Here is a 26,078-nt window from a genome sequence, read left to right on the forward strand (position 1 = left end):
TGTGTTTGTGTTTGTGTTAAGCACTACATTTTCTATTGGAATATATATTATTTATACTTCAGAAGTAGATATGTTCTAGATCTAAGTAAAAATTAAAAACAGGACAAAGAAAGAATTTAATTGATAAATTTCGACTAAGTTTTTCACATCATCGGTTATTTTGGTTTTTGGATAATTTAAGTGTCAAGACAAAAAAAAAATGCTGATAATAAATAATCACTAAAATATGTATATTTATTCATCATCATCAAAAATTATATGTTACCTGTCATTACTCCTATAATCCAAGAAAGCATTGGAAGAAAATAACTAATTTACTACATTTTAAAATTTTCCTTTTAGACATACAGATAATAAATAAAAACTATACACAAAAATTAATTACCTTTAGGCAGTTGTGGTTTGCCCGTCCTCGTCCGACCGCCTTCAATGAAGAATTCCAAATTGTTATTAGCTGCTAGGCTGTTTAAAATATATGCCCTGAAATTGAAAAAAAAAAAAAACTATTTTGAATCAATTTTTTTTCAACGACAATAAATAGATTTCGAATCATACAGATTGGTTTAACAAAATGATTCAATATACACATACATATGACTAACTAGAGGTCCGCCCCGGCTTCGCCCGTGGTACATATTTCGCAATAAAAGGTAGCCTATGTCCTTTCTCGGGTATCAAAATATCTCCATACCAAATTTCATGCAAATTGGTTCAGTAGTTTAGGCGTGATTGAGTAACAGACAAACAGACAGAGTTACTTTCGCATTTATAATATTAGTATGGATGAGAGAGAATTTTAATAATAAAATCCAGACATTAATTACTAGAATATTAAGAAAAAAATAGTCATAAAAATATATATTTTTACCTTAGAGCAGACTTATATACAGGGTCTTCATGATACTCCGATCCGTCCACACGTCGTCTGATATAAAACGCTCCACAACCACGCAAGAACCAACTATAAAAAGTCGAATATTATAAATAAACTAGCGGTCCGCCCCGGCTTCGGCCGTGGTACATATGAAAAATAGATGTTGGCCGATTCTCAGACTTACCCGATATGCACAGAAAATTTCATGAGAATCGGTCCAGCCGTTTCGGAGGAGTATGCAGACTAACATTGTGACACGAGAATTTTATATATAAGATACTAAATAGGATTTACATGTGAATTTTGAATAAAAAAAAAATACATTTGTATTGTAACTATGTAACAGATTATTGTATTAAAATATTTTACGCACTGAATGCGTGCGTGAAATATTTTATGCACTGAAACTTCACATTCACTTCACGTTTCTTCAGTTTGAAGAAATAACGAAAACTTTTTGTCAGTTTAATTTAATACGATTTTTAGTGTGTAAATCTGCTTTTCCAGCAGATATGTGCGAGGATGCGTAGCGAGAGATATATTTATAAGGCTGATTGCAGAGCTTGACCGACCATCAGTGCGTACGTCAGTCGCGCTTGTCATATGTATGGAAATTCATAAAACCGTTCATAGCTAGACCGACCATACGCACGCGTATTGTCATGCGCATTAGTGTCATAGTCATACACATTGTTGATGCGTATCGTCAGGACCAACCAAGAAGCTTATATCTAATACACTGGAGATTGCATTATGACCATTGACTTGTAACAAGAAAATATGACGTTGAATGACGCCTGTATGTTTTTTTATCCTTTTCACACCAATTTGCCAAGTTAGGTGTGAAAGGGATAAAAAACATACAGGCGTCATTCAACGTCATATTTTCTTGTTACAAATTAATGGTCATAATGCAATCTCCAGTGTATTAGATATAAGCTTCTTGGGACCAACGATACGCACTGACGGTCGGTCAAGCTCTGCAACCAGCCTAAGGAACCATTCACACCGCTTCATTAGCGTTTTAATCTACACATCCTCACACATCTCTAGTGGAAAAGCCGTAAGGCTCGTCGCACACTCACCCAAAGAACGGTATGCGCATGTTATCCCCCGCGGCAACCAGCGGCGGCCGCAGCCCCGTGAGGTACAGCGTGAACGTCACTAGTATGTAGTCGAAATGCGAGCGGTGTAACGGCACAAACACTAGTGGTAGACCCGCTGCGTTTGCACGACGTAGTCTTTCCGCACTAGCACTTCGGGTGCCACACCCCCCACCGGCAACTCGACGTACGGCTTTGTGGCATAACCACGCTACCAGCCTAAGAATATCAGACAAAATTTCATATTTAGTTTTGTAGCATTCAAATGCTTTACAGATGGAAGCTTTATGCTATATGGTGTAGCGGCACAAACACTAGCGGTAGACCCGCTGCGTTAGCACGACGTAATCTTTCCGCACTAGCACTTCGAGTGCCACACCCCCCACCGGCAACTCGACGTACGGCTTTGTGGCATAACCACGCTACCAGCCTAGACATCAGAGAAAATTTCATAGTTAGTTTTATAGCTTTGACAAACGCGGGCAAAGCCAGGGGCGGAAATCTAGTGCATAATAAATGGATGCTATGAAACTGGCACTAGCGCCGCGTGTTTTGCACCCCCCAAACGCTACTCGACGTACTGCCTTATGACAGAGCCACGCGACCAGCCTAAAGACATGAAAGAAAATTTGATAATTAGTTTTATAGCTTTGAAAACGCGGTCGAAGCCGCAGGCGGAAATCTAGTGCATAATAAATGGATGCTATGAAACTGGCACTAGCTCCGCGTGTTTTGCACCCCCCACCCGCTACTCGACGTACTGCCTTGTGGCATAACCACGCGACTAGCCTAAAGACATCAGAGAGAATAATATATTTAGTTTTATAGCTTTGAAAACGCGGGCGAAGCCGCGCGAAATCTAGTGCATCATTAATGGCGAACGGCATTGTTGCATAACCATGCGACCTAGCTTTGGGACACAAGACACATTACACTACAGAATACCATATAGGCGCTGGCCCGTTATGGCAAAAAGACGCGGATTCGAATCCCGCCTTGTAAGTGATGTTTAAAAATTTCTCGAACCTAATCATTCTAATATCATGAATACGAAATTGTGTTTGATTGTTTGTCTTTCTTTCAAGTAGCAATGAAGCGATTTTATTGTATAATTTATGTGTCTAGAAATAGTTAGGACTAGAGAGTACTAATTTTATTAAACCACTGTTAAACATGTTATATCTTTAGGATGAAGGTTTAAATAACCGGATGGTTAACCCAAAGATATTCTTCAGCAAGTAACTACCGTAAAATCCATTCCCCCTTTAATAAAAAGTTGCTAAAAATGACTTGAAAATTTCCAAAGCTAATTTTTAACTCGCATAAAGCGTTAGATTTAAATAACAAAATGAATATTACACAATAATATATCTGTACTGTTTCCATATACGACAATATAAGATACAACGCAATTTAAAAACAAACCAACACGTTTACCCAAGTAGGTACTCATTAATCACAACCTCATATAATTATCAGTCATCACGCTACAACGGCACCAATTTAAAACGTCCCCAGTTCAAAGGTTGCCAAACAAATCGATATCGCATTTGATTCACACAATTCGCCAGACTTTGCCCTTTGACATTTACGCATTTATAATAAAGGAATAAATATTATAATTGTAGCGATAAACGCTCGATCAGGGCCAAGAGACACCATTTTTTGCTGTTTTTGGTTTAGCTTGGTCATCGCCGATAATAATGAGGAAAATAAAACGTGGGGTCAACTTTAGGCAATTACGTAGTCTCTACACGTGGTAAGTCTCAAGCCAAACAAACATAATACACTACTACTACCGCAGATAATACTATAGCTATTGAAAATTTACAATTCTCTTTCAATCAAGAAACGATTCATTGCTCAATCTATGACATCAATAATTGTGACTTAAGAAAATCGGGCAGTGGAATAGATTCCATACAACCAGAACATAACAAAAAATAGTCACAAGAAAGCAAAAGAAAAATTTTGAATTACATGCTCCAAAGTATGATGCAAACAAACAGTCTTGATCTTTTTTGTTTTACTTCACATTTTTTATTTTCATAAATCGATATAATTGTATAATTATTTAATAGTTTCAGTATAAATCTCACCTCAGCACATTATTAGACATCGCCGAACTAATATCATTTAGCACCTTCATTGCTTTCGCCTCCACCTTTCTCTTGATCGACATGTACCGAGATTCTGCGTCTTTACCATTTTCCTTTGAATTTTTAAACTCCTCTTGAGTCTTTTCTTCTATCGCCCGTTGGAAACGCTCGTCTTTGACTACCTGTAACATGTATTATATTCATACAGTATACATTTCTATTGATAATACAATAATTAATCTATACTAATATTATAAAGCTGAAGAGTTTGTTTGTTTGTTTGAACGCGCTAATCTCGGAAACCACTACTGGTCCGATTTGAAAAATTCTTTCGGTGTTAGATAGCTCATTTATCGAGGAGGGCTATAGGCTGTATATAAAGCTATAAAGCTATAAGCTAAAGGAGTGGAGCCACGGGGGTGAAACCGCGCGGAGCAGCTAGTGTAAAATAAAACGAATACGTGATAGATATTTTGTATTAATTTGCCCATCGATTCAGCCGTTTACACGAGGAATATTAACCAATCTACTCACATATAGATAGACACACACACATGCTCATACCATCTCCTATATAAATATAACAATAAATAATCAAAACATTACAATCATGTTCAAATAAATAAACCACAACAAAGGAACAGATAACCGTTCACATCTCAAAAGGGGTCACGTTATTTCTCAAAATATTACAGGAAGGTGACATTAATTAGATAACATTTAAATAACAATATACAGTATTTATATGTAAATAATAATATATGGCGTGATATACTGTAATATTACGCAAAACACGCGAGGCAATGAAAAATGAGAGTTCGTAAAACCAATCAGCATATTTCGTCACGCCCTAATTATTTTCGTAAGAAATGGAATGGTGTATCTTTTGTGAAGTTTATTGGACATTTTCGAATAAGTAATTGAAATGGAGTTAAAAGGAAAGTTCTGAGTAAAATGGGATATCATCTTGACTATACAATTGTTAGTTTCAAATTTATGTTATATGATATATCATCGTCTGTGTGCGTTTACCCAAAACGGAAAAAATAATAACATAATTTGGGTGCTTTTAAACGGATCGGAAGATCGATCGTACCCAACTCACATGAAAATTTTCCTAAGGATAAATAGGGAATACTTATACTACTAGGCACCGGATTCTTATATGCGCCAGATCGTAAAGGTACCTACCGTGAAACCACGCCACCGTTGGCAAACGTCTGCCTGCCTATCCAGGATAATGATCACTGCTTGCTCTTTATAATATTACTGTAGATAATAGGGAACACTTACACTAGGCACCACATCCTTATAGTCGTACTTGATGAGATTCAAGCACTGCGCCAGATCGCAAAGGTAGCGGGACACAACGCCACCGTTGGCGAACGTCTGTCTGCCAATGTCCAGGATATTGATCACTGCGCCATCGTCTGGTGTTTTTGCGTCTTGCCATGATTCCTGGAAAGAGTAAAGATAAATAAATATGTGTTTAAAAAGATGTTCGAAGCTCTTTTGATTTATTGAAGTGAAACTTCTTTATATCGGGGTTGGAAAAAAATTTGGTGTAACATTTTTCCGTTACGCGCCATCTTTTTCTTATCCATACCACGCCCACGCGTGATTCGACGTATTTCTGTGAAGTTGCATTATGCATATAGTAAATTATTTTTTTGAAAAATAACGTCATAAAGAAGTTTCACTTCTTACGTGTGTACACTAGTACACGCACACAGGCACACATTTTTTATTAAATAAAAGGTCCTTATTTTAATAAGGTCCAGATGAAAAGCATATAAAGAATTTCGTTAATTATGATGATTTATTGTAAAAGAAAGTACTTCGTGGGTTTTAATATTTGGAAAATTTGAAAAGATTCTCGATGGATGGACGAAGATGTCTATCATCAACTGATGACAGAAATCTTTCGTATCATTCAACAACACATTCTTCAACTATAAATTTATTTTTCAGGCGCCCTTACGCTACGTAACAACACGACAAAGTGTTTAATTTTATTCATACACAAGGTAGATACATTGAAAATGATCTTAAATATATTATACGTGCTAAAAGGTCTGGCAGTAGGGCGCATATCGTCAATTAATGCACAATACATCGTATTTCAATTACTTGCCAAAAGGTCGACGCACTCAATAGGGTTGGTAAACTTGCATAGCCTTAATAAATCTACTATAAATGCACCGGTGTTGTAGGTGACTAGATTTTAAGATTTATTGTTGTTTAAAGAAAATTTAAAATTGCATGAACTTATGATATTTACAATGATTCAACAGGACTGCGATCGAATGAATTTATTACTGAATATAATATAATATTTAACATGATGATGATGTTTTTGCCTGTTTGAAGCTCAGTAAGAATGTGACACATTTAGAAATTTGACAGACATAATATTATACTTTTCGTCGAGCATAGAACAGTAGATGACAAATGGGTTAAATGACTTAAATCTAACATATTCTACCATATTATAGTAGGGGAGCCCAAGAGGGGATTTTGGGATTTACTCGAGCGCGTCAGATTACTATAAGGGACGGTACCTTAGCTATTCATTAGTACCTCTAGTCAATATGAGCAGTTATGGTTGGTGGGTGCGCTCAGGGGCCCCGCTGGAAAATTTGAATAATCCATAATTCCCTAAGGTTGAGCTCGAATCGTCAGATTAGCGAAATGGGGACTTCTTATATTGTAATTAACCCCCCCATATATTAATCTGACGCGCTCGAATAATATTACTTTAATTTTTTACCCTTTCTTCATAGCGATTAAATCGCCACTTAAATCGTCAGATTAACGTATACTATTTTTCAGTGACGTCCTGGAGCATGCAAAATATCAATATCTAACGCGCTTGAGTATTTCCAAGCCAATTTTTTTCTTTTTTAAATTAAAAAAAAATCAAAAAACCCTTCCCCACCGCTAAAAGTGAAAACATTATAGGACCTTTTTTTCTCGCTATGGTCTAATCTACCAATTCTAATAGGTTCCCGTGACGCTCGAGTAAATCCACATTTAGCATCCTGGGCTCCCCTACTATTAGGAAGTTTCGAGTTACTAAAATATGAGAATGTAGAATGTAATGTGATATATTCTCTACCAAAATATCTTTCCGTCTCTAATTATACTTACAATAATAAAAGATGTTATTTAATTTTGGCAAAAAATATTCTAATTCTTGAAAGGAAAATTTCCTCATGCAAATAAAATTTCCACACAAAAACTTAGCAGTTGCCAGCCCTACTCGCATCTCACCGGTTGGTCGGCGACAATCACGCCACCAAGTTTAAATTTGGTATAAGAACGTGAACACCACGCGTCCACTCATACCTTCATACTATTTATATATCTATATCACAGATAATAATAATACTATACTAGTCTATACTTAGTTGTATTCCGTCTCGCTCGAAAACACACGCGTCGACAGAGACAATGGTATGCAATTGGATTTATAATCTATACATATATATAAAACTCAAAGGTGACTGATATAGTGATCTATCAACGGCCAACGCACAGCCCAAACCAATGGACGTGTCGGGCTGAAATTTGGCATTCAGGTAGATGTCATAATGTAGGCGTCCCCTGAAAGGATTTTAGAAAATTCATCCCCTAAAAGGGTACCTAAAATAGTTATCTTTTCCACGCAAGCGAAGCTGCGGGCAACAGCTAGTTCATTATACAAATTAAGAATAGAACATTCAATATGTTATTCATCAGCTAATAATAACATGTTTTGTCTCTTTTAGAATATGTGATTTGAATAAGGATAAAGGACAATTTTATGATAATTGGAACTACATTTTTATAATTTATCAAAAGAAGAATCAATTTTCATAAAAATATAGAATGTAATAAATAAACTTTAAATTTTTGGGAAAAACAAAAATATTTTATTCGCTTTAACAATTTCGTTATCTCAAGGACGAAATTTCGTTTCTACTTACAAAAATATTACTTTATTCTTATGTAATTTCTTATTTAATTAAAATATATTTGATATCTGATAATCTGCTATCTCTTTTTCGTATCGTACTAAACAACCATTTCCAAAATACTTCTTCTTTTTTGTCTAAGGTCCAATTCCAATAGAATTTCCAAAATGTATTCAAATTATCTAAAAGCTAGCGCGCAAGCGCTCTATGGGGAGTTGCGTCGCTACGTGCGCGCACTTTCTTACTAGCCCATAGAGTTGATGGGAGAGACAAAATAGTTGCGGAGACAAAAGTTGCTCTTGCGCGCTAGCTCTAACTTTCGACATTATACAGGTAACATATTAAATTATTGCGCAATACTTTAAGAAAAGTTATAACTTATAACTACGGATTGAAAAATCGCTCCTTAAAATTGTAATTGTTAGAATTATTTATTTATATTATTTTTTTGGATAAATCACATCTAGAATGGTATAGGTACAACTTTACAGGACAGGATACCAGTCGGACGATAGAAGGCATTTTATTCTATTTATGTTCTATTTATCTGTTGTTGTGTTGGTATGTGTTATTTATCTTGATGTTGGCAGTGTTAGTAAATACTGCTTTGTTTTATTTTTGGCATGTCGTTTAATTAAAATAGCATTGTTTTTTTTTTGCAAATAGCATTGTTTTGTTTTTATGAAAAAGACTTCCATCCAAGTCTCCGAAATATAATGCTTTTCCAATTCCAATTAAGGTGAAAACTTATTCGATAGTGATTACTCTGAATTTAGAATTAAAATTAGAAATTTAACAACCTTGGAATGTCGGTGACGCCATACCCTTAACATTTTTCCATACCAAAAAGTGTTTAACAGGCTAAACAAGCTTTCACATCAAAAACAAAAGTATATTAATTACAGAAGATTTCTATTACCATCTGATTTCTCTTCTTTTTTTTTCCTTAAAAATTTTTTGTTCAAATATTCTTGGGAACTTGTCTCTATGAGCTCTAGTCGTTTGCTTTACCTCACTCGCACCTGACGCTTGAATAAATTTATTCCTACTGTTGTTTATAAAAACAAATATGTTTATGATTTATATTCGCCATTTCTATGACGTCACAGACACACCACGCATGCATGAGTTTATATTGGTCAATCTGTCCGGTTCCAATTATATATTCGCAATTTTAGAACTGGCTTTTTGTTTTGATGTCTTGACTTTGATGTCATCAACGAAATAAATGAAAGTAAAAGTGAAATGAGCGAGGTGGATTATTTGTTTGTTTTTTGAAATCCTATTTAAAAGTTCTCTTAGAGCTAGCGCGCAAGAGCAACTTTTGTCTCCGAAACTATTTTGTCTCTCCCATCAACTCTATAGGACGTTGCGTCGCTACGTGCGCGCACTTTCTTACTAGCCCATAGAGTTGATGGGAGAGACAAAATAGTTGCGGAGACAAAAGGTGCTCTTGCGCGCTAGCTCTTAATTTTCATTAACAGGAAGGTCTGTAAGTATTTTAACCCATTTTAAACAGGACTTCTCTAGCTGCATATTTTATTGATAAATCTGATAAAATTATTATTTCTGACTGTTAACGATTTTACTACTTTATTACACGTTTTAAAGACACACAAGTAAACAGATTTAAGTGAAATAGTTAAACTTCACAAAAAGAAACAGTAGACGTAGAAGAAACAGAGCCTAGTCTATAAATTTAAATACTTATTACAAATACAACACGTGACCAAACTGACCGCTGAAACCTCATCAATAACAAAACCATAGATAATATAATACAATAATAACAAAAGAATTCGTTTTATCCACTCCATAAAATTCCAATACAACTCAATCAAGACACATCACACAGTATAGAGAAATAACCATTATCCAGCCAGCTCCTGCCATTGAACTACAAATTACTAACAACAAAAACTACTTACACCAAGTACAAACGATACACGCACATCTCGGCATTGGTCAGAGATTCCAAGGATATGGTCAGAGTCAATAATAGACATCACTAGCTGCTTTATACTAGATAATAATATTGTTGGTTTACACAATACTATTTGGTCAAATCATTCAACCCGGTTTTCCTGTTTCGCGCTTCACCCACTTTAAACGGACAGATTCAATTCAAACTTTGTACACTTATCAAGGATAGGTGACAATACAATAATATTTAACGACTTTATCTTCTTATCTTGAACTAGCTGCTCCGCGCGGTTTCACCCCCGTGGCTCCACTCCTGTTGGTCGTAGCGTGATGATATATAGCCTATAGCCTTCCTCGATAAATGAGCTATCTAACACTGAAAGAATTTTTCAAATCGGACCAGTAGTTCCCGAGATTAGCGCGTTCAAACAAAAAAACTCTTCAGCTTTATAATTATACTAGCTGCTCCGCGCGGTTTCACTCCCGTGGTTCCACCCCTGTTGGTCGTAGCGTGATGATATATAGCCTTCCTCGATAAATGGGCTATCTAACACCGAAATAATTTTTCAAATCGGACCAGCCCCCCTAGCCAAGTGGATTTCAGTTACGCTAACAGAAATCCACTTGGCTAGGGGGGCAGTAGTTCCCGAGATTAGCGCGTTCAAACAAACAAACTCTTCAGCTTTATAATTATATTATTAAGTATAGATAATATAAATTAAAAAATATTGTTTTAAAATTATTTTTTTATTTTTCGTTGATTCTATCATTAAGGTGAAATGAGACCCAAAACAGACGTTTCGAGCTCACGGAGAATTAATTTTTTTCTTCCAAAACTACCAATTTGATTTTTTTTATTTATGGATTTATTTAATTAAAGAGTTTGTCTAGTGACGTGCGGGAACCGAAACACGATTGAAAGAATTTGCCTCGATAGAAAAACGTTGTGAAGTTTCCTAAAAATTAAACGGTCAATCAATTTCATTTGGACAATAGTAAAGTAATATCAATGAAACTTTATCCACATCCACTTCCATTCAATTCTTGAGAGACGTGCGGGATTAGATTTTACATTTAATACATCAGTAATTTTAAAAAAATATATTTATAAATTATTAGCACAAAATTGCGCGTAGGCCGGTCGCTTCAGCCGTTCTGCCTCCTGTTAGTCGACGCTAACGCGTCTTAGAGAGCAGTCCTGTACAACTTTTTCGCGCGGTGCCGTTGTCTACTCGCATACGTGATTTAGTGTTAGTGATACTAAAGTTTTTCATAAACATGGTGAATTTTGGTGGCCAAAACATTGATGGTGAGAACATTAGGAAGAAAATGTTGCGAAGGCAGGTGAAAAAACTACAGTTATTGAACCCAAATAGGTAATTTTGATGTTTATCATGCTTATTTATATTTATTATGTCTTTAGGCCGCTACAAGTCCAAAGATTTCAACTTCCAATATATTGATTAGGTACTAGGTATATTTACAAGTCTAATTTGAGAAACGCATAAATCAAAATTTGAAAGTTATTTTTACTTGTAATAATTAGTAATAAATATTATTTTAATTTTTTGGAGTAATATGTTTACTAAGTCTGAATTGAGCAACGCACAAATCAAGATTTTATAATTTTATGCACTCCGTCTTTATTTTTATTTATAATTTTATTTATTATTGGTATAGATAAGTAATGTTTTAGTTATTTTTTGAGATTTCATCTTCCAATAAATATTACTGATTTGTGTATGTATGTTTATTTCTAACAGCGAAGCGCGACGAGCAAGAGACATATTTATTTACGGAATAAGGTGAAGAAGAAAAAATGAAAGTCGTATCAAGAAGATAAACATTGGAACAATAAAATAGTACCAAAACCAGCATTCGAAAATATCTGTTATGTTATGTTATATTATATAATATATCAAATGTCAAAATTCTATCTTATTATATATCATATATCTGATATTAAATATATCAAAATGTCGGATATATTTATTAAAAAAAATCAAATTTGTAAATAATATTTTTTTGTTATTGATTTTTTCAATAAATATGAGGTAAAAATGTACTTTAAGGGCCGTTGAGTAAAAATGTACTTTAAGGGACGCAACAAAAAAAAACAAATGTCAAGATGGTTGCTCGAAATTGTATGAAAAATTATGAAAATTTAATAATTAATTTCTAAAAAACTATAAATCTCCGCAGGTTAAGATTTTACGGGTCAGTTACTTAGGCATAGACCTTCGCCCAAAAAAATTTTGGTTGACCAACTCGACGGCACTTAAAGTACATTTTAGCCAAATATGATATATATTATGTAAAAAAAACCAAACGTAAATAGCGTCTATTATGTACTTTTATTATCATATTGTACGTAAAGTCCCCACGACGAAAAACTGTAAATTTTGTTTACAAAGATTTTCAAATAACTTACATAGGTAGCGACAATTCTAACAATAACAAATCATTTCATCATAAAATAAATTAGTCGCAAGCTCACTTTTTGTAACCAGACTTGTACCAATAAAAAATCGACCTTCGTGCAAAGGAACAAAGGTCGTTTTTCTAGTCCGATGGGTCCGGCAACGAAAAGACGTTGCCGGATCGCTTTACTCGGCTTCAACCGCGCGAATATAAGAATTTAAGTAAAGTTCATTGAACCTCCGTTAGTTCCGTATGTTTCCGTCATCTATTCAGTTGTGTGGCATGGCGAGGGGATTTTCGTGAAGCGTCCCGCGCGCTCTTATGCTCCACCCAAGGGGCGTAGCCCAAAAGGTGCACAAACACGATTGTATTTCGTCTTAAAGCTTGTTTTTTTTTTTGTTTTTATAAGGATACTAGCGGTCCGCCCCGGCTTCGCCCGTGGTACATGTTTACGTTTTCTCTACATAAGAACCATCCTCGTACTTCAAGGAATATAATAAAAAAAGAATTATTGAAATCGGTTCAGCCGTTCTCGAGTTATGCGCTTACCAACACATTTTTCGATTCATTTTTATATATAAGATTTTATATTATTTTTAGTGAGAATAGCTAGATTTACTTGAAACGCTAAATTTAACCACGCAATCACTTGCAACATTATAAATGAAGATTTACGTGATGATTATTTTAAACATTTTATTCATAAAGTAGTTAATCATTAACAAAAACAACTTATTATTCTTATCACACCACTTATTACTGCAAACCCCTAAACTCGACACATTGTTCGCTAATTAGCATTCCCTAGTCGCCTTTATAATGACAATCTATACTTTAATATTATAAATCTGAAGAGTTTGTTTGTTTGTTTGAACGCGCTTATCTCAGGAACTACAGGTCCAATATAAAAAAATCTTTCGGCGTTAGATAGCCCATTCATCGAGGAAGGCTATAGGCTATATATCATCACGCTAAGACCAACAGGAGTGGAGCCACGCGGGTAGAAATCGCGCAGCTAGTTAATTATAAAAATAAATATGTAAGTAACTAGATGAATGATGAAATAATATCAACAAATACATCACGCAATCGTTCCTAGGTTAAGCGTAGACATAGCTAGAGGAAAGATCGAACTGAACAATAAAACAAACAAGGCCCTTTTCATTTGGAATACTGATTTAAAACCTTCTGTTGTTTTGGGTTAGAGGTCAAGGAGTTGAGAAAAACCTATATCCGGTATATTAGCATATAAGATGTTACTTACTTAAATAAAAAAGAGTGTGTGCCGAGCACACGTGTCGGAAGTGAAACTTCTTTGGCAAGATTCAAAAATAACAAAACCGCCGTTTTATGGCCTTACTCCATGATGTGACGGTATTGCCATGACAATACCTTGAAATTTTACTCTCAACGCACCTTATTAAGTTTTTTACACAAGAATGAAAACAAGCATTACACAATATTTTTTAAATTAAAGTTTTCTACAAAAAGAAACGAAATTGAAAAAATATTCAAATTGTAATTAATGGCAAAATTACAGCGATTTTTAAGTGCTTTTATACAATATTTTCTATCCATCTAAGCTGCATTAGCATACGAATGCAATATACCTTCTGTATAGTAAATGCTAGATGACATTATATTATTATACTCCAAACGAATGGAATATGTTTATGCTTTACACCTTCAAGATGAAGAGGCATATTGATGAGCCAGTAAAAATTATAGATTCCTACAAATATTATAAATTCTATTAACATCGTAGTTAAATGTTAAATTTTGTGAGGATATATGTATGTATAATTTTTACCCTTTCAGGAATAATCTACAGGGCAGATTTCGCTAGAAATACTTGTTTTTTGCCCACGGGATTGTTCCGCACAACTGATCAATTTATAATCTTAACTAAGTAACGCAATTATTAAACATTATGTATCATTGAAGAAAAAGTCAATTACAATTTCGATTTCTCCAAAAATGTAAGCGAAGCTAATCGACATAATATTTATCCATTTGTCCTATAACGTTTTCTTCAAAATTGTTGGAATTGAACAGACAAGTTACACATCTCGTGTATTATTTACTTAAGGAACCTTTATGTTCTTACCAAGTATTTATATATTATTGAAATGCGAATGTCACAACGATCAGTCGACTGTACACAATGGTCTTCTATGTCTCTATTAATTGAGACTTATGGGATGTAATGAAGCAGTAACGTCTTAATTGTTTTCCGGCACTTAGATCTTTGACGAACAAACTTTGTAAGACTAAAAAAATTGTCTTTAATTTTTTACGGACCATAAGAACAAGCTTGACTACAATCTCGCCTGGTGGTAAGCGCTCCATTTTAGACCACATTTTGGTCTAAAACAGAGCGCGATTCATAGTTTAAATCTAATATTTCTAATATATATATTATAAAGGCGAAAGTTTGTATGGATGTATGGATGTATGGATGTATGGATGTTTGTTACTCTTTCACGTAAAAACTACTGAACCGATTACAATGAAATTTAGCACACATATAGAGGATAGCTTGGATTAACACATAGGATAGTTTTTATCCCAGAAATCCCACGGGAACGGGAACTATGAGGGTTTTCCTTTGCAAACGCGGGCGAAGCCGCGGGCGGAAATCTAGTATTAAATATATGATGAATATAATATCACCTGATAGCACAAAAAAATGTTCATGTTTGTAAGTCTTACATAAACTTTTCAGTTCATGTTGAGTAAAATATAAAAATACCCACGTGTTAAAATTATATTCTTGCTTATAATATTGAGGTCGACGAACGAAATTGCAATCGCAAAGGTGTGTAACGGGAATCGAATCGCAGACCAAACGCCGACGTGATGGCATTGCATTAGTAATGTATATACTACTGGTGTTTTGGTATGTTGGATACTGTGTTGAGTCAACCATTGCTCTAGGATCAAATTCCAATCAATTAAATACATAATATGATAAGTATCCACGTGCCGAAAATCAATTAAGAACTCAATAATTTGCCCTTAAAATGACATAATAATTGTTTAGCAATTAACCGATAAGAAACACGTTTATTTTTTAGAAAACACATTATCTGTATAATCTCGTATTTAATCGATTTATTGAATAACTCAGCTTTAGCTTATCAAATCCGTGTTTGGACAAAGCAATAATCATTTATAATACTTTTAAGTATTGATAAACTTTATTAATACAAACAGCACTTAATCAATGTTGCTAAAATGATTGTATGTTTTATGATATTGATAAGTATCAATTACAGAATATTTTGAGTATTTATTTATAGCTCACAACAGAAATCATAACCATAGAAAGGAAAACACATTTTCATCAGACAAACAAATCTAAAAAAAATATTTTCACGAATAAAGAATCTTTATTATTTTTGGAAATCTCGTTTAAAACTCACTCACGGCTACTAAATTATTAAATAATGAATAAAATTATTATTTACGGCCAACATAAACTAACTAACAATAATCCAAAGAAAACTGAAGAGACGACAATATACAACCTATTATACCTACCGAATAATAAAATGTATATATGTACATATATATTATGTACTCTGACACTATATTTCCTAATTTTCACTTCCCTTTATAAAAATCACTAATGAGATAGCAAAATTTTAATCGTGAAACAAATAAATCTTTGAGCTGATTTCGTAAACAAAACTGCGGTCAAAGAACTTTGGCAATGACCTCAAATACTGACTCACTGACGATATAAGGTAATTTTTTATGCGCTAGTAGGTACATTTATAGCAACCTGATTTAGTAAGAATTTAACTGTTATAGTAATTGGCGTTAATTTTACGATGAAATCGTTGTATGTATGTATTTTCACTTTAATGATAAATGCTTCATTTTTGTTTTATATTTTTTCTTTATATTTAACATTTATCTAACGAGGGATAGATTTAAATATAAAGCACTACTAATTACTATCTATCCATACTAATATTATAAATGCGAAAGTAACTCTGTCTGTCTGTCTGTTACTCAATCACGCCTAAACTACTGAACCAATTTGCATGAACTTTGGTATGGAGATATTTTGATACCCGAGAAAGGACATAGGCTACCTTTTTTTGCGAAATATGTACCACGGGCGAAGCCGGGGCGGACCTCTAGTAATTAATATTTTTCAATTACCATCGACCAATTATGATAATGAATCTAAACTTTAATAGGTACCCCTCCAATACAACAGCTACCAATAACAATAATGCAATAAAATATTAGGTAATTAGAATTTTATCAGTTTATCGTGTTTCTAGATAGCCTTTCCTAATCTCTACGAATATCGCAAAATAATACGAAAAATAGTCTCATGATTCGTGTACGTATTTACTAATATCGCGATCGTAAAGAATAAAAAAAAAATCCGTGTACGTTCCGTTTCACATAAAACTTGATTGATATTAGTAGTAAGGAACTTCGCATCAGTTCTAAAAGAGTACATAGGTAGTAGGTACTTCAAAGGGTTCACCCCTTTCGAATAGGTACATGGGATAGAATATTACATCAACATATTTAAAAAAAAAACTGTTACATGTTTAGCTTTCCTATTTAAACTTTGCAATTTTATTTGTTGAACAATGATGTCACAAAGGTACCCTCCAACAAGGCAAAAGGACACAGAACACAATGAAAATGCGTTTTAACTTTTAACCTCAACGCTTCCTACGAAATGTGCATAATATTTATTACCTACGCAATAATATCGGGGTGAACGAACTGCAGTGCAACATTACCTACTCGTATGTACATTTGATTATATTACACGAACGTTGATAAGTGTTACGACAATATACCTAATATCTAGATATATAAGACTGTCGAGTCATAATGTTTATAAACAAACTAGTGGTCCGCCCCGGCTTCGCCCGTGGTACATATTTCGCAATAAAAGGTAGCCTATGTCCTTTCTCGGATATCAAAATATCTCCATACCAAATTTCATCCAAATTTGTTCAGTAGTTTAGGCGTGATTGAGTAACAGACAGACAGACAGAGTTACTTTCGCATTTATAATATTAGTATGGATGGTTCTAAATCTTCTTGATCGCTTTTTATGAAAATGTTTGCGTGTATTCTGAGAATAGGTGGTATTGGTAAACTAATGCCGGGTTAACTACTATTTCCCATCCTTAATTATTTTATTTATATTTTCATTATCGTATATGTATAAATTCTATAATTTAACCCGAACTCTCGAATGCAATACCGTCACGTCATGGAGTAAGGCGATGATTTTGGTATCCTTGAATATTTCCAAAGAAGTTTCACTTCTGACACGTGTGCTCGGCACTCTTTTTTATACATCACTACTTTCAGGTCAATTATTATATTAAGCCCAGTGGTGACATGACAGGAAGACAAAGATTAAGGTAATTTCAAATTTGAGCCCCAGCTTTTATGTGATACCAATCTACCCCTTTGACTGATACAATTAGCGTCAATGGTTAGGAAATTACTTTATGTATAATCTTTATTTATTTAACTCTTTAATAGTTGTACAGATAGGAAACCTTAGAACTACTTACATATAGAACAGAGTACAACTATTTTGGCGGCCTTATCACTTAATAGTGATCTCTTCCAGGCAACCACGGTAAAAGGTAAACAAGCAAAATGATCACTATTGGCGGGACGAGAACAGAAAAAATAATAATTAATAGCAAAAAAACAAAAAAATAATAATAATAATGTATCCACCTTAAAATAATACATGTCTATATACAATATCACATATACTATACATATACATACACAATATATAAATATATATATATATAAATACCAACCTGGGCACTAAGTTGATCCAGCCCGACTGCCGTGCATTCTTTACTCCACCTTTACCCCAATATTACTCGACTCCGGTTGCATAGATCTTACCCGGAGTGGCAACGGCGCAAATATTTGAGCGACGTTGCCAAACATATTCATGGAGAAAATGATATACTCAACATTTTTATTGCTAAGATCTCGAACTGAATCGACTCCGTAACGGCCGAAATTCAGAAACCCATAAACACTTGTTGGGTCCGTTTTATATACCAAATCCAAAGTCGTATGTTGATCAGATCCATTTATATTATCAAAATTACAGCTTTATTTGATCCGACAAAACGAAACTGTATATTAAGTAACATAGATTATTTTTCGTAAACCCTACAGTATTTGTTGGCTCCGTACACAAACATATTATAGTTAGGTAATGTTCCATACATTGCTAAATCCGCCTAGACTAGACGAACTCGACTCCGTAACGGTTCAAATTTTGAAATGCTCAAACACTTCTTGACTCCGTTTTTTATACCAAATCATAAGTCGTATGTTGATCTGTTCCATTTATATGCACTTGCATGACATTGACATGGGGATATGAAATTAGGGCTAGCAAAAAACCTCCTGAGTTTTATGGAAGTTGAAGAAGTCGACCGTAATTTAATTGAAACTTATAGAAAACGTTGTGAAACTAAAAATTCGGAACCCTAAAAAGATAGATATTTGGACGAACCTTTCGTCATACAGTGACGGTGATAATTCTCAAGTAGTATGCATCCTACAAATAACAACCTACCTCTTGAATCATCAGTAAATATCAAGATAATTATCATAATATTTATTGACGTAGCCTATGCTCTGATTCTGATATCAATCTGATAAAATAATTAAAATGTTAGATTTAGGTCAAACAAATGACGACTCATATTCCTGCACAAATTATCCATTACGGAGTAAATATGAGTGTACGCAGATCGCCAACACGTTTAACCAGCAGTGGTGCAGTGGGTACTGCCGGTGGATCGCATCCCGATCTATCGAAGCTAAGTTCGTTTTCTACGAGTTCTACGCCAACTGATACTCAAATTACTTACAGAAAACGGAAACAACCGCTAGAACCAGATTGCAGATTTAGTGATGACTAGCTTCCGCCCGCGACTCCGTCCGCGCGGATGTCGGTCTTCGTGTGGATGGTTTATTTATCCATTTTGAGTACCTCTGACAATAACATCTTATAAATATCTATTGGACCCAATTCCCAAATACGGCTAGGCCTATAATAATACGCAACGTGTGTTCGCGGTTCTACGGAACAACGTCTATGGATAGAACTGAAAAATTAAGATTATTTTTTTTCTACGTATTTTTCCAGGATAAAAAGTATCCTATTTTACGCCCAGGATAATAAGGTATAATTATACCAAGTTTCATCGAAATCGAACCGCTAGTTTTCACGTGATGCCTTCACATACAGACAGACAGACAGACAGACAGACAGACAGACAGACAAAAATTTTTTTAATCACATATTTGGGTTTGGTATCGATCCAGTAACACCCCCTGCTATTTATTTTTTCAATATTTTGAATGTACAGAATTGACCCTTCTACAGATTTATTATATGTATAGATATGAAGGATATTCGGTCGGAGTTGCGCCGTATTAGTACATTACTTGAAAAATATGTATGCTCAAATGAACAAAAAGTAAACAAAATTCATGAAAACATTTCTGAGGTAAAAACACAAATTACCGAAATTAAATCGTCCAATGAACAATCCTTGAATTTAATTCGCCAAAATACGAATCAAATCAATGAAATTAAGTCATCAGCATGTATGATAATTACTGAACAAAACATATTGAAGAGTACTATTTCTCAATTAGAATCCCAGATAAACTAGGGTGAGAGTAAAATAAAATCACTGGAATTAAATCTTTAATCAATAAATCAGTCAGCCAATCCATCGGGTTTTACGTCTAAAAATCAACTTCATATAATTTAAAACTTAATCAAGGAACTACGGGACAGAAAGAGCCGCGAAAAAAATATAATTTTTACTCGTTTCCCAGAATCGACATCTTATAACTCAAAGGAGAGGAAATCTAAAGACAACTATGAAATTTTAAAAAATTACCTCACTAATAAGTTCAGACCTACCGAAGCCAGTAAAAAAAATATATAATTATAAATAACCTTAATTCAAACTGTAGTACAGGTCTTTTATTAATTTTATTTATTTATTTATGGTGTTACTACATGATGGTATTACATGTCTTGATGGTATTACTACAAAAACAATTAAATGCATCAAAGAACAAGGTAGATAACTGCGTTAAAAACAACCGACTTCAAACTTGCACTTGCAACATTTACAAATACAGACAAAAATGCCCATAAAATAAAAACTACTGGGCCTATCCGAATAAAATTTTTATGGGACCAATTCGACACCATCCCGCATCGAACAAAAAAGAATCACGTAAATCGGTTCAGAAACCTCGGAGTAATCGGTGTACATACATAAAAAAAACATACCGGCCGAATTGATAACCTCCTCCTTTTTTTTGAAGTCGGTTAAAAATTAAATCATACCTTAAGCGACTGTTTTAACCAAGCCATAAGTCAAAGACGTTTTCCGGACTCGTTAAAAATAGCGAAGGTAACTCCTATCTATAAGAGTGGCTCAAAATTTGAACCTGGTAACTATAGGCCAATTTCGGTTTTGCCAGTATTGTCAAAAATATTGGAGAAGATTTTACACACGAGATTAGAAAAATATTTAGACTCATTTAATTTTATTTCAGTGCGTCAATACGGATTTAAGCCAAAAAGTAACACTCTGTCAGCGACTATGGACCTAACTGTTAAAATAAAACAGAACATTGACGCAAACAATATAGTTTTGGGAGTGTTTATTGACCTACCAAAGGCCTTTGATACCGTTTCTCACGAACTTTTAATAAAGAAATTAGCATCCATTAACATTAATGGTAAAGCACTAGATATGCTGAAATCATATTTAAAAAATCGATCATGAATAGTTAAAATAGATAACCATGATAGCATTCCCTTACCAATTACATGTGGCATACCACAAGGTTCGATTCTAGGCCCATTGCTTTTTTTAATTTATATTAATAATTTCCAAGATTTAAAGCTAAATGGTCACCTAACACTTTGTGCGGATGACACCTGTCTGTTTTATTTTGGTCCCTCTATACATGACATGATAGCGCAAGCACAAAATGATTTAAATAAATTAAATAAATAAATGCAATCTACTAAAAATAAATATATCTAAATTCAAAGCTCATAACAAAATTATTCTACCACACGCTCCACTTAAAATTAACGGTGTTGTATTAGAACATAAAACCCACGAGAAATGCCTAGGTTTGCGAATCGACAGCTCTCTGAAATGGAATTATCACATCGACCACCTAAAAAATAAATTATCAGCACTTCCTAGATCTCTGCATAATATTACTTCTCGCATTCCTCATAAATTACGCCACACCATCTACAACACGTCAGTAAAGCCGCACCTAATGTATTTTATAGAAGTATCGGGGAGTGCTTACAAAAATATATAAGCGCCACCCCAAATTTTACAAAATAAAATCATTAAAACTATCTTTAACTATCCTTTTTTAACTTCTACAAATAAAATCTACGACGACACTAAAATAATGAATTTAAAACAATTATACTTTTATATTACGTGTATGTTCATCCGCAAAGCGCTACATAAAAACATAAATACAAAATACAAATATTATATTTTCAACATCAAATCGCCACTATCCTAATAGACGAGCTAGCTATCTTGCCCTCCCGAAGATCCGAACAAATTATGGAAGGCGAACGGCAACATACGTTTCTATAACGAGAATAAATGTCTTTAAATCTTCAAATGGCTAAGGCCGCAAGCGACCAATGGCTGAGCTCGGTGGGCTCTGATTGGCTCATTTGAATCGGATCAACAAGAGCTAAAATGCAAAAAAGGTGGATTTGTATAAAAAGCACGTAATTATTATTATTACTGATCGTGACACTTGTGGCTCCGTTCGGATCCACATACGGACGGTGGTGTGGCAATGGATCCACAAATACCAACCGGATCAACAAGTGAAAACGGATCAAATAATTACTAACTATATGGCACGTTTGATCAACATAGTGCCCATGGAGATATATATATATATATATATATATATATATATATATATATATATATATATGTATATATATATATATATATACCTATATATACATAAATAAAATAAACAGATATACATACCAATTACATATTATATAATATACATAAATAAATATATACCTACTTAGAAGGAAACACACTGATATTGAATAAGATAAAATTATTATACGAATACCATCTATATCTAATACAGATACCACGTACATATTGAAACATAATGAAAATATAAAAGAAAAATAAAAAAGTTAAAAAGATATTACTGGTCCGGATCAGAAGCGGAAAGAAAATGTTTTCGCACAAGTTTTTTAAAACCCGAAGGGGTCTGGGCTTGACGAATATTTAATGGCAGAGAGTTCCATAAATTGACTGATATCGCTGCAAAAGACTTGCCATAAAAATTTGTGCGTCGGCTTGGAACACGCAAGATGAGTCTATCCTCAGAGCGAAGTGAGTAGCTTTCACTGTGCAAGAAGGAAAAATTGGACTTGAGGTAGGAGGGTGCGGAGGGGTTAAAAAGGATACGGAACAGTAGTTGCAAATAGTGTAGATCCCGGCGAAGTCGGATAGGGAGCCACTTGAGCCTTTTCCTGAAAGAAGAAACGTGGTCATATTTTCGAAGGCCGAAAATAAATCTAATACAGAAATTTTGGAGACGCTCAAGTTTATCAAGATGCTCGACTGCTAAATCAGGAAAACATGCATCTGCGTAATCAAGTATAGGAAGGAGAAGGGATTGCGCTAGCGTAATTTTGGTAGGAATAGGCAAGAAGTTACGAAGCCGCCGGAGCGTGGCAGAAGCAGCATAGATCCTACGGCTTAATTCCTGAATATGGTGAGACCAGGACAAGGTTTGGTCAAATAACACACCTAAGTTTCTAACTACCGTTTTGTAAGGTATAACAATGTCACCGATTTTGATGTTTGGTAAGATACCCCAGTCAATTTCCGAAATAAGATAAGGACTACCGATGATGATGACATTGCTTTTAGCTGGGTTGAGTTTTAGTCCAAATTCGTTACACCAGCTGGTTATGTTAGCTAATTCGGAATTAGAAAAATGGATAGCCATAGGTAAGTCAGCAAGGGAGGACTGGGTGTAAATCTGTAAGTCGTCAGCATACATATGGTACAGAGACGTCAGCCGGGAACATAAGGAGTTAATGAAGATGGAAAAGAGGAGAGGAGACAAAACGCCGCCCTGAGGCACACCGGCAGAGACCGCACACCAAGATGAGTACTTAGTATCCACCAAGATACGCTGCCTCCGGCCGTGCAGGTAGGAATGGAACCAGTCAATTACGGAAGGAGAAATGTTAAGTACACGCAGCAGACCCAGCAGTACGTCAAAGTCCACAGTTGTGAAAGCGTTGCTGAAATCTAAAAGAGTAAGTACTGTGAGCTGCTTATTGTCCATACCAGCACGAATATCGTCAGTAACCTTGACCAGGGCTGTAGTCGTACTATGACCGGGACGGAATCCGGATTGGAAATCACTAAGGATATTATGTTTGTTCAGGAAAGAGGTAAGTTGCTGATGTATTATACGTTCAAGGACTTTGGATAGGAAAGGTAATATGGAAATTGGACGGAAATCAGAAAAGGAATTTGGGTTGGATTTTTTGGGTAAAGGGATGACTTGAGCATCTTTCCAAACAGTTGGAAATGTACCGGTGGACATGGAGAAGTTCAGAATGTGAGTAAGGGAGGGAATAATGATATCAAGGATGGGAATGATCATAGTACGGCTAACAAGGTCACAGCCAACAGCATTTGATGAGATGGACAATATGTGTTTCTTAACATCCCGTTCGGAGACTTGCTTAAAAAGGAAAGGAGGATAAGCAGGGGTAGGAAAGGTGGAGAGGTTTTTGAGAGTACGGTGTTTCATATTGGGGTCAAGCGAGGAGGATGATGTAAAGTGCATATTGAGCTGGCTTATATCGATAGTATTAGGAAAAGCATTAGACTCTTTACCAATCCCCAAGCTTTTCAGAAATTTCCAATTTGTACCTGAATCACCGCTCTCAAGGGATTTGTGGATATGGCGTCGCTGAGCGTCTCTACACAATACATTGCAACGATTACGTATCCTATTGTACTTTGCCCGCGCTTCATCCGTTTGTGCGGTTTTTAACTTAGACTTGGCACGGTCTCTTTTTAAGGAAAGAGATTTTAATTCCGGAGTAAGCCAAGGTGCCGGTGTGTGCTTCTTTTTGACAGGTCGGAGTGGCGCAAATTTGTCGTATAGATTTAAAACAAATGCGTTGAATAAGGAGACTTTCTCATCTATAGACTGCGCATCGAACACCTCTTCCCATCTAATGTTTTGCGCATCGCAGCGAAGCAAATTCACGTCCATTCCCCCAAAATTACGCAGCAAAATGGTAGACGGTTTAAGTTTCGGAGAATGGAGCTTGTAGGAAAGGTAAATGAGGTCATGAAAGGAAAAAGCATCGGCTGAACACTGACCATGCTTGGATATGAAGTTGGGTAAGGAGACTATCATTAGGTCAAGTAGTGAAGGATTGCAGCCAGGAAAGTAGTGAGTTGGATTTGAGGAAAGGGGATGGAGATTGTGGGAATTCAGGATGGAAAGCAGCTTATTACTACGGCTATCACCTTTAAGCAGACAAGTGTTGAAATCACCCATGAAAATTAAATGCTCATATTGGGGAGAGAGGTAATCTACAAGGGTTTCGAAGGAGGAAAAGTAATCTATGGAGAGAGAAGGACAATAAAAAACACCAAGAAGGATTTTAGCTTGCGGCAAAAGGACTTCAATAAGGAGATGTTCAGTGGAAGAGGCAGGAGGAGGTTGAGAGGAAGAGCAAATTAATTTAAAGGGAATGTGAGAGCGAAGATAGATAGCTACTCCATCTTTGTGCATGCATCTGTCCGTCGCAGGCAAATTGTATTATTTCACCGTTTCCAAACGCTCGGCATTTTGTAGTCAGAAATTTTTGGTTTGGATAAGTAGTAGTAACGTACCCCACGTTAGGATAGGTTCGTATTATTTTTAACTACACAGAAATATGAGCCCCGCCAATCGCCATATAATAATTTTAAACTTAATCTAATTTCTCTCACATTATTAATACGAGTAGGTACAAAATTTCTTCCATACAAACTGCTATAAAGACGTATCTATCAGATGTCACACGTTCGAACAATGGGGTCCTATTCTACAATCATTCGAGGTCAAAGGTTCCTCCCACATCTCTTATCAAGGAAAATGTGTCAATATGCCAAGATGAGGCGTGTATTCGCCAAACGTACGATATAGTGTCACCAAATGTCACACAAATTGGAAACTGCGCAATATCCAGCACTTAATGCTTCCTGTTTCGTATGTATGTCCATGTACTTTGAGTGAACTGTGATTTCATTACATTTAAAGTTCGTACGATGTTGAATATTGATGATACTTTGTTTACCGAAAATCTTTTGTTAACGGAATTATGTCTTTGTTACATAAATATAAAGTTTATTTTTGGATAGCATTCCATTGTTTGCTTTTATTGAAGCAGATATAATATATTGTCTTGTAAATTTTTCTTTGTTATATACCTATAAGACTTATTAAGTCTCCGCGTCTCTGTTAATAATTTTATAAACAGTTAAATGTTACAAATTAGAGCCGTAGAACAATCTAAATAAATGATACACAT

The 26,078-nt window shown here is 34.9% G+C and overlaps 1 protein-coding gene across 3 annotated transcripts in view; it reads right to left on the reverse strand.

Moving 5' to 3' along the window:
- The window catches only part of LOC123702721 (glycerol-3-phosphate acyltransferase 1, mitochondrial), a 69,859-nt gene that overhangs the window by 8,734 nt on the left and 35,047 nt on the right, over positions 1–26,078 (reverse strand). For all 3 annotated transcript variants that reach the window (XM_045650508.1, XM_045650507.1, XM_045650506.1), the window contains 5 exons: positions 5,370–5,534; positions 4,077–4,258; positions 1,960–2,196; positions 869–961; positions 386–480 (listed from right to left, as the gene is read on the reverse strand). In XM_045650508.1, the coding sequence (XP_045506464.1) occupies positions 386–480; positions 869–961; positions 1,960–2,196; positions 4,077–4,258; positions 5,370–5,534 (772 nt within the window). The remainder of the gene's footprint in view (positions 1–385; positions 481–868; positions 962–1,959; positions 2,197–4,076; positions 4,259–5,369; positions 5,535–26,078) is intronic.

This window comes from Colias croceus, chromosome 24 (assembly GCF_905220415.1).
Source record: "Colias croceus chromosome 24, ilColCroc2.1".
In the NCBI taxonomy this organism is placed as follows: Eukaryota; Metazoa; Arthropoda; class Insecta; order Lepidoptera; family Pieridae; genus Colias; species Colias croceus.